The 11,221-nt window shown below is 36.0% G+C and overlaps 1 protein-coding gene across 2 annotated transcripts in view; it reads left to right on the top strand.

Moving 5' to 3' along the window:
• Positions 1 to 504: 504 nt before the first annotated feature.
• The window catches only part of lsp1a (lymphocyte specific protein 1 a), a 47,385-nt gene continuing 36,668 nt past the window's right edge, over positions 505 to 11,221 (top strand). For both annotated transcript variants that reach the window (XM_084094847.1, XM_084094846.1), the window contains exons 1-2: positions 505 to 798; positions 8,199 to 8,345. In XM_084094847.1, coding sequence (XP_083950973.1) covers positions 740 to 798; positions 8,199 to 8,345 — 206 coding nt within the window. In that variant the 5' untranslated portion in view covers positions 505 to 739. The remainder of the gene's footprint in view (positions 799 to 8,198; positions 8,346 to 11,221) is intronic.

The following is an 11,221-nucleotide window of genomic DNA, read 5'->3' as shown; positions in this document are numbered from 1 at the left end:
TGCATTTTCAGCACTTGCCCTCCTTTATATTCTTGCGGATTTATTTATTTTTCAGGATTCTTTGATGAACAGAAAGTTCAAAAGAACAGCATTAATTTGAAATAGAATCTTTTGTAACATTATAATTGCATTCGCTGACACAATTGATCAATTGAATGTGTCCTTGCTGAATAAATTTTAAAAAATTAAATTAAATACTGACCCCAAACTTTTGAACGGTAGTGTAATTATGTCATCATCAAGAATGATTGATCCTGCAAGTATATGAGAAAAGCAATGGGGAAAATCAAAATGCTTCCTGAAGTTTGTTTGTAAGCATGTCTGGGACCTTTGCTACCAATGTAAACAGAGTAAAAGAAAGGCTGAATTCTGGGTTTGGGACGGGGGTCATGTGGGGGGGCTGGATTCATAGCATGGGGTGGGGGGTATCAACTTACATTTTCCCCTGGGACAGCCACATGACCCCGAAAAAGAGGGAAAAGGAGGGGGAAAAGATGTTAGGTTATGGTCTGAGCTCTCTCAATGAGAACCACATGCAGGAAAGGGAAAAAAAAGAGGAGGAGAGGAGGAGGGGACAATGTGTGACTAAAGCCAGTTTCTGAGACGAGACTGAGTGCCGCGTGGATCTCTCCTCAAAAGCTGAGCGTCCAAGGAAAGAGCGTGAGGGAGTCTTTGTGAATCAGATTCCACGGAATTCAAAACATCTCAGAAAAAAAAGAAGCTCGGACAAGAAAGAACAATGTCAAGTGCATTCATGAGACAAAACTCCAGCAAGCAAGGTTTGCAGAACCTCTTGAGGTGAGGAATTTGTATACCAGACTTTCGCATCAAATTTAAGGTTTACAGCTGGGATCTCAGGTGTGATGATGGACATATAGTTTGTTTTCATTGTTCTTTTGCAATTGCTAATGTCAGTTTTGTGGGTAATGATGGGGTTATTGTTTGAATTGAAGTTTTTTAATTCATGTAAATATTTAATGCACATAGCCTATATTAAATGCCATGTTGTGTTCGTTAAGAACCTGTCATCCTTTGTTATGGGAAGATATTAACTTTTCACATTTGGGTAATGGGAATGTCTGTATTTGGTTAGTTGATATAACATTAAGATGTTAGGTTAAATTGTACATATAACGGAAGCTGTATTTTTTAGGTCCTTTAACTGGTCGTAATTTCTTAGTTTTTTCATTTTATTTTGATTAAAAAATAAAAAAAATCAAAATAAGCATTAAATCATTTGTCTTTTAATAGTTAAAAATGAGTTTTGGTGCAACAGAATTTTAAAATATGGATAATCCCTCAATTCACAAATGTCTCTCAATTAATATGAGCTGATAAAATTAGCTAAAACGATGTATGTAAATGCCAACATTGTGATTATGATTGCTTAACAAATAGGCAAAAACAGATGTTTACACCTAAACAAGACCTGAACACGTACATATAGTATAGAAAATACAATAATTAACTCTCAGCACATTTTACTACATTCTAGCAATTTGTCACACCTTCATGCCTTGTTGTCTTTATAGAGAAATGCATGATGTGTCGTTTACTGTGGCTTTTATGAGCTGGAATTTTGTCAGGGTTCCAGATGAGAGTTTATTGTTTGTGCTGTGGGATTGTGGATAGATGGCGGGACAGGAGAAGGGAGGAAGGAGAGGGTTGAGGGCACCTAATTAAAGATGTGACCTGTTGACATTCATTGGCAATGACACACATCAATATGACCGGTTATCTCTAAAGGTGTTACAAGCCAACTATAATTTAGGTAGTAAACTGTAGGTTTATTTACTGTAAACAATGAAACTGGCATTTCACAATGTACTAATTTAAACATAAAAAAATTCAGTGGTGAACTACCCAGCTGTTTTGCCTGCACAGAAGGCGATCCTCTTTCCTTAATCTAATTAAACTGAGTTGATCAAACTTAAATAAATTGTATTAATGACACTATTTATATATTTTATGTTAGACTCATTAAATACGTATAACTCCTAGTTAGATATGTTTAAGTAACCAAAATTTAAATGTGTCCTATCTATGAAGGGACTTTTTTTTTTTTGAGTGTACAAACATAAACCGGTCTTTTCAGAATTCCCCCGAAAATTTGTCACAAAAAGCTTAGTTCACCTAAACATGATAGTCATTGTTTACCCCTCATGTCTTTCAAAACCCGCATGACTGTCTTTCTCCCATGGAACACAAAATGAGTGGTTTAAAGATAAGACACACAATTTGTATAAGGACAAAAATAGCGTAACCTCTCAGGATGTGTACACTGTAAACAAACTGTACACTATACTGTATTAGTAAGTAACCTGGTTGCCTTACAAATTTAAGTTAATTGAAGTTAAAATAATTGAGTTAATGCAATGAAGGAGATTAGTTTAATCAACAGAAACTCAAAATATTATGTTATCTGATCCACATAAATGATCTTAGTTGATTTGACAAAAGAAAACATTTTGTGATAACAAATCAGGAAAACAATTTTTCACTTCTGTACAAAAAGGATTTGAGGTGGATCAGGTGTGCTTTGTCAAACACAAACAGGTTGCATTAATGGCAGACAGGATTTATTCCCCCGAGGCTTTTCAGAGCTGCCAAAAATCAGCTTTTTCTCACACTCAACAAGCTGCTTTATCTATTAACGGCCTACATTCATCAGAACTGCTGCGACACGTTCCGGATATGTCAATTGCAACACTGTGCATTCAGTATTTTGTATACACTTGTCAAAGTGTTTTGAAAACCATTACAACCTCTACAGATTGTACAGTACACACAGCACGTCACACCGACACATTGTGGTCAAAGCCGTGACCCCCCGATCTGTGGACTTTACGTGAGCAGCTCTTCTATTTACGATTCTCTGATAAGAGCTGCTGGAATGCAGAAGGCTTAGCCGTTTGACTGAAAGGGGGAATAAACTTTACCATCCCTGTGGCAGTATGCTTTTCCGAAGGTTTTAGGCAACAGAGTAGAATAAACACTGAGGGCACTGTGTTATGTTTAGTTAAGCATTAAAGACGTATATATAGGGGGAGTGGGGTAAGATGAGCCACTAAAGATAGGCTCTAGGCAGTGAGAAAAGAGATAAGAGGTAAACTTCAGGTTAGTACTGTATATTTTAAAATGTCAATCATTTGAAATTAGAAGAATGTGTCTACTCCTAGGCCATAGAAATACAGAGAAACATAAACTACATTACATATACATATAAAAAAAAAGCTCACTTTAAAAGTAAACTATAGATTTCAAATAAAAAATCTAAACATACATGAAAAAAAAAAATGAAAAGAAATATTTGCAAATCAATCACAATCCCATTCCAGAGCCTTTTTGTTGCATGTTATGCACACTACACTCTTAAAACTAAAGGTTCTTTTTTTGCCATCTATTGTTCCATAAAGAACCTTTAACATCCATTGAACATCACCATTAAAATAAAACGTTTTTTATACTTAAAAATGGTAAATGGTTCATTAGATTTTTTTTAAATGTCCTTCACACTAAGAAAAAAAAAATATTTTAAAAAACTTTGGGGAAATAAAAAGTGTGTAAAACCCCTCTTTTGGAACCCTAATTTTTAAGTGCAAGTAATTTAGGAATATATCCTCTCATTTTATAGTGTGCTAAAAAAATAAATCATTTTTAGAGCTCTCCGATAAAATGACATAATTACAGATGTTACAATCCTCATGATTCATAACGGCGCACTTTCCACAGCTTAGATCAGTGCTTTGAAATGTCTTCAGCCGTTTAGGGAACACTGGAAAACGTATGTGAGGTTTGCAGTGATGTGACCACACACTGACAGCAGGAAGATACTAACATGCCTGGGAAAATAACTCTCCTTTGCTCTTTAAATCTGTCCTTAGGATGACATCATCTGACTCACAGAGGCAATAAACCTCACAGCTGCCCTTCAATTCAGAAATAAAATGAGAGAGGAAGAAAATAACAGCATCCATCATTCAAATCTCAAACAGAAGGATTTGCTACCCTGTAAACAAACACAAAACAAGGATATGCTTCTCTAACTATTTTTTTTTTCTCATGCTAACAGGATTGAATGACTTTGCTGAGGTAAATGTAACATAACGTGTTGTTCACACACTTTTTTAGGACCTTTTAGGTGAACCCGATTTCACCGAGTACAACATGTTCCTGGATCACCAACTTTGTTGATCCTGGAACAACATTCCAATCAACCAATCAGATTTGAGGGACAAGTTTACAGTTTATGTCAGGTTTAGTCTTACAACCAGGGCTAGGTGTTTCTACATCAGTGTTCACGTAGCGATATCACTCCACATTGAACAGTCCCAAAACAACACTTATTGTTTGAATTTCACAATAATCTAATTCTATGCATAATTTTTATGTGGACACTGGGCAGAGACACATAGTTTAGAACAGTGAAATCCCTGTAAATCCCAGTAAAATTAACCTGATCGCTATATTTTCTTGTCTTCTATTGAACAATGAACGACTTCCAGTTTCTGTCAGTGTAAACAGGGCTTATTTAACCCAAAAATTAAAGCTCTGCACTGTAAAAAAAGGAAAGTTGACTTAACTTAAAATTATAAGGCAACTTTCTGCACAGATTTTTTTTAGTTGACTCAACTAAAACATCTCTATAGTTGAGTTGACTCAACTATAATATCTCTAGTTAATTAAACTCTATTAGTTGAGTCAACTCAAAAAATCTATGCAGCAAGTTGCCTTATAATTTTAAGTTAAGTCAACTTTTCTTTTTTTACAGTGTGGCTGCATTCAAATGTGCATACTTCTGGTGAAAACCAGTATATGAAAAAGTAGTATGTCTAAATAAATTTATAAAAGGCAAAAAGTACCCAGATTTCACTTCTGGCAAGATTCTGAAGTGCAAATCCAGTGCGCACTATCCCATGAAGCCTCGGGAGAGCATACTCACACTGACGCTGCCAGAAATCGACTTCCAGTTGCTTAGTTGCTGGTGTAAACAGGGCTTTAAAAGGGGTAGTTTACCAAAAAACCTTTATGTTTTTCTTTCGTCTGTGGAACATACAAGGTATTTTGAAAAAAAAATGACTTAAAACATATGAAAAATAGGTTGTTTTGGACCCTTTTGACTTTCATTATATGGTCAAAAACAGTTTAAATATCTTCTTTTGTGTTCCACAGAACAATGGAAGTTATACATGCCTCCAATAATGATAATAACACCCTGTCTGGAAAGCATGTATTAGACAATTGGTATTTACTGATCACTGATTTCACATTAATAATTAAGGCTTACAGCTGAAAAGGGAAACTCAGGTCGGAGGTCAACTTCCATGTGACCCATTTGTGACTGACCCATGTAGCTCATCTTGTGCTCTGCAAGACCAGACTTGGCTGTGGTAAATTAGGGCAGGCAACAATGGCGAAAAACATTTCCCAATCCATCAAGCTTTCCAAATCCTTTCTGCCCCAGGGCACCAGGCTGTGGAAGTTTAGTCAACACATAGTCAGGGGAGGTGATACATGCTGAATATAAGCCAGGCTCTTGTTTGCTTTTCCCTTTCTTTCTCTCCCACTTTATTGTTTCCATTTAATTCAGAAATGAGTCTGAGAAACATTTTGTCAGTCTGTGTTTGACAATACGCTCACCATGACTGAAAATCTGTTTTCACTTCCATAACTATTGAAAGATGGTATTTCCAGACATAAAGGGAAAAGGCTACATAATCAGACTGATAGTGGTAAATAAATCTGATGTTGAATGACATCATTGGCAGGATTTACATCATTCAAGTGGCTTCTGCCAAAAAATGAAGTAATCCCGTCTGAGTGATTAACAGCCTATAATCAGAGGCACGGGAACTGTGTGTGACAGATCAGATCCTGCCATAAGCCCTTTGTGAAACTGTATGGTTGGTTTCAAGATGTAGTTGGGTTATGATTAAACTGGTTTGTACCAGTATTGCTGAAGGCAGAGTGCCACAGGTAACTGCAGCCATGCTGATATATTCGGTACATCTCGATTGCAAGTATAATTGGGTGATTCCGTGTCAAATCAACCAAATTTCAGAAACTTCCCCGGCTCAATTTTTGGATTTTGTTAATATTTTTTTCTGAGGAAAGACAAACAAAATGACAATTTTCACCTGAGATTTGGAGCCAAATTACAAGGGGGTATAAATTACTTGAGAAAGATGGTAGCATCATTATTTTATTTGAACACAGAGATTGACAGGTCTATTAGTAAAATCTGTTGACTTTAGCAATCTTTGTTGCATTATATGCCAACGGTGTATGGGAAAAAGTAATTTGCATGTCTGTAACTCAAGATGTATTAAATATTTCTTAATATGCTTTTACATTTTGGGTTTTAACAAACTTTTCTTTTGGAATCCATATTTTTAAGACCCTAGATGGTTCAATTGCAGAGATATTGGGATCTCAATATATGGCACTTAAAGTAAATTGTTAAATTCACAAAAGTCACTTTGCACACAGATGATACTTATTGTATTTAAAGGGGAATATCAGAATATTATATAATGTTGAAACTAGAAATGTATTATTTTTCTCTCTGTCAAAACAATTGCATAGAACATACATCTCAGTGCCAAAGATACACTGAAATGGTCGAATTAAGGCACCATAACTTGCTTTCAAAAGTTTATTTATAAGAATCTGTATTTGAATCAGTTTCAGAGATATTTGTCATTTTGACCACCCCCTCCCCCTACAAAAGAGTGGATTACTCAGTAGACATACATCTATGACATTTAATATTTTGGCTTTCGTCTTCATTTATGTATTTCTTTCACCAGAAAAAATATCAAAAACACATTTTTAGCCAATCAAGGACCTCTTGTTGAGTTGACAAGGAATGACCCAGCTGCAAGTGCTTTTCTATAACAGTTCAACAAATAATAAACTATTATTCTGTAACTTGTATTTAAAACTAAATTCAGCCAGTTAGATTGTATATTTTTCTTTGCTAGTGAAAACAGTTCCAAAAAGTCAAATTCCTACATTAAAATAAGATTTTTGCTGCAGCAAAGCATATCTGCTAGTCAGCAGAACCTTCTGAGAACAATGAACTTCTTCAGTGACAACAATGACTCTTTAAATAGGGTCCTTTGATCAAGGAGTTCATTGAAGAACTTTTGTAGGATTCTTGTGTTGCTGTGCGGTTCTTTGGCAATTAAAAATTCACGGTGTTACATAAGTTCTTAATTTCAACATGTTGTTTTCTGGTTCTTTGAAGTACCACTGTAGATCATTCAATAAAAAACTCGAAATAAGAAGTTGTGGAAAATAAAAACGTTCACAAATTGTATCAAGCTGAAACCTCTTTTGAATGTCGATAAGACAATATTGATCAGTCGACATGCTTTTACGGCAATTTGTAAAGCCATCGGAGCAACCTGTGACCTCAGATGTAATCTGGCCTGAAATTCTTTTGAGGGTCATTGGTGACCTGTGTTCACCCTTCATTGATCCACAATCCAGACCGAGTGCCTAAAGGGATAATTCACCCAAAAATCATTTACTAACTCTCATGTCCTTCAAGACCAGTGCGATATTCTTGCTTCTACTGAACACACAAACAAGATATTTTGGCGAAAGTTGGCATCTAACATTGGAGCCCAATGACTTCCATTGTATGGATGACAAAAAACACACAAACTTCAAAATATCTCCTTTGTGTTCCACAGAAGAAAAAGTCATACAGGTTTGGAATGTGAGTAAAGGATTATAGACTTTTAATTTTTGCAAAAACATCGACCCCCTTATGATCTAGGAAGAGCAAAGTTAATACATTAGTAAATAAAGCTTCAAGTAGCAAATTAAATTAGTTTGTTTGGCCTACTTTTCCAAGTGTTGGAGACACGAAGAGCATGTTTGTGTATGTTTACAGGCTAGATAAACACAGAGATGCCTCAGTATCTTGAGTGTGAGTTTGCATAGGCATCCCATCTGTCACTCAAGCATTGGCGGTGTCGAATGCCAGAGCAGATGTTCCACCGGCTCTAAATCTCAAACAAGGGACTAAACAAACTATTGTTGGAGATTTCTTGAAGAGGTCCATGTATCATAGCCAACAGCACTCTAGGCTAGGGGGTCATTTATCATTCGACCACGATTCTCATCTGGGTCAAGAAAGAAAAATGTATCTTGTATAACATTTCTCATTCTCACTTCTTTTCCTGCAGAGTGACGGCCCAGCGAAGTGTCGAAGATGCTGAGGAGATCGAGAGAGAAAGGCGACGTCGGGCCCGGGAGGCTTTCCGCAATCAACACAGCCTGTCTAGATCTGCCGCGTCCCCTCAAGACAGTGTGAACCCACCTGAGGCCAGCCTGTAAGTATCAACGTCATTCTATACTTCGCACTTCACCTGGTATTTGTTAAGCTTGTTTTGTTGCCTGGCAGATTTCCATATGTAATATGGAAATGTGGACTTGCAACATGTCTGGTTCTCATTGCAGCTTATTCTGGCCAAGAGCTCGTCCACATAGACAGAAGGAGACGTCTGACCGACATGTAAACAACTGCAGTTTTTGTTTAGTTTTTGGGTCAAAAAAGAATGTCCATAATAAATAAAAGGAAAAATTTAGTTTAAAACAGAAGTGCCATGTTCTTTGAAATGTAATCTTTGTATTCATGTTGTTTTCATATGGTTTTGAAAAACATGTGTAACCATCAAGTAAAAAGTAACAACGTATTTTCCTTACACATCTTAGCCATTATATTGAAAAAAAACTTTTTAAATATATTATTTATGGTAAAAAGTTTTTTTTAAGACGTTATATATATATATATATATATATATATATATATATATATATATAATTTATTTTTATATAAAAATAAAATATTTTTTTATATATATACCAATTACGGAAGTTTGTTGCGCATGACCCGCATTCTTGAAAAGAATCCTTACCATGGGATATATGTATATTAGTTACGAAACTTTTTTGTGAATTTAAAAGTAATGCATTACTTTACTAGTTACGTGAAAAAAGTAATCTGATTACATAATGTATTTTTTAATAGATTTATATATCTGAAAAAAAGGAGCGTCATGCCATTGATAGTAAGGTTGGACTTAGCGAAATGTCTGTTTAGTTTTCTTTCTCTCTTCTTTTCTCTCAACCAAAGACATGTGCACATGTATAGTGGGCGGCACAGCTGGTCTCTCATCATTACCTAATCTCTGAAGAATTTTCAGCAGGGTATGCCTTTGGAACAGGGTTTATGTCATATCCCACACCATAGTGCTTTGCTTTTAATCAAAGAAACATTATGGACCTCACACACATACCACATATTTTATATGTGTGAAGTTAAACACAGCTGTCTGAGTTAACCTGTTCAAAGCATAAATAGGTCATCTAGGGCCACTTTGTAATTATCCCTGATCAGAGATTAGAAGCTCACTCTTGGCTTAGATACACATGAATCATTTTTAAGACTTTTTAGATCGGTTCAACATGAAAAGTGTTTTTTAGTAATGCATGTGCAATAGTTTTTTAACTAGACTCATACAGTAAGCTTTATTGTAAATAAGCATGGCTATTCTGTATTGAATTGTATTGACTGATTGATGATGTTCAGTCGTTATGCTTTGCTGAAAATCTTTTTAATAATCTTGTGGAATGTGCTTGGCATTCCTTTCCGGCAGCTCCTCGGCAGATTACATAGATTTTAATTCAAGGCGTTGCAATGAACAGAAAATAGTAAGAGGTGCAGATGGTGTCTGTGAAAACAGCTTTTTTTTAATCTCTATTTTGAGTTTTTTAAGTGCAGGTGTGTGTGTTTTAACTTTTTGTGGACCCTTTGAACAGTCCCTTAGACAAATTTACCATGGTAAGAATAGTTCCCTTTCGAGGGAACTTGTGCTGCGTCGCGAATCGACACATTGGCAGCGTGACGCGTCTGAAGCCTGTAGGGAACTAGTCCAATCTCGATTGGTGTTGCGTCATTACGTCACTCGTGACGTCGCATGTGACGGTGATGTGGAAGCTATAAAAGGATCACAACAGCGTCAGCTTCTGATTGGTCGAAGCAAGTCGTTCTCAGGAGCGCAGTAATTGAATGTTAGAAGTTTCTAATTGCCATACTGAAAGTGACAATGGATAATTCATCTCAGATCTTGAAAATAAATTAAAGGAAACAAGAATGTCCAAACTGTCAACTCAATGTGAACAAAGTGTATTCAATGACAAAGACTGCTTCAGCCACTCAGTATGTATTTTTAATGTTAAATTGGTGTTGTATTTATTAAATTATTTATGTGCTTATCCATTTTGTTGCGAGTGCAGTGCACTTGTAGATAGACTCCACCCAAATGCTCTTCTGATTGGCTGTGATTTTTGATTGATTTTGTTGCCCCTCAAAGTCGAGTCACATCTGGTGTGGTGTGGAAAAATCGTTTGTCGCTGGAATCTTATCGCAATGCGTCTGAATTGTACACGGTGTTTGAAGAAAGAGTTCTCTATAGGACCTTAAAGGGATTTGTCAAGCGCATATAGAACCTTTTATGTTTCCCATCATGAGATAACTTCACTGATTTAGTTTTAATTAATTAATTATGTTTTAATTCTTTTTCTTTTTTTTGATAGATCGTAAACATGCATTATTACTAAAAATACATAAACAAATAATCCCTTAAACAAGTATTATTCAATTATTTAAGACATTTCTCTTTATATCATTGGTCTCAAACTCAGCTCTTGAAGGGCCACTGTCCTGCAGAGTTCAGCTCCAACCAGCTTTAACTCACCTGCCTGGAAGTGTATAGTAACCCTGAAGACCTTGATTAGCTGGATCAGGACAGTGGCCCTCCAGGAACTGAGTTTGAGACCACTGCCTTACATAGAACCTTTTTGGCATAAAGTCTTCTTTAAGATTTCTATATAGAACCTCACTGAAGCTTTTCCCCCTTTTCTAACAGTTTCTATGCAGTAAAGCGACAATCCACAATCCTGGGATGCATTTTTGCATTCAATCTTTAAACTAGCATACAGCTTACTGCCTGTTTTTTGTTTCAAAGTTATGTGAAACTGTTCGCATTATAGAACATTATACATTTCATCAAAATCCTCTGGTTGCCCATGGCAAATGAAAGAAAACAACAACAAACAACCAACCACCTGTCAGATCCTCACACGCACCTCAAACATCTGTTTTCTGAGGAACGTGTTTGAAGTCGGCCTCTCGTGTTAATAGGCT

Source organism: Abramis brama (genome assembly GCF_963993115.1).
Source record: "Abramis brama genome assembly, chromosome: 20".
NCBI classification, from domain to species: Eukaryota; Metazoa; Chordata; class Actinopteri; order Cypriniformes; family Leuciscidae; genus Abramis; species Abramis brama.
This window is presented reverse-complemented; position numbering and strand designations above follow the sequence as displayed.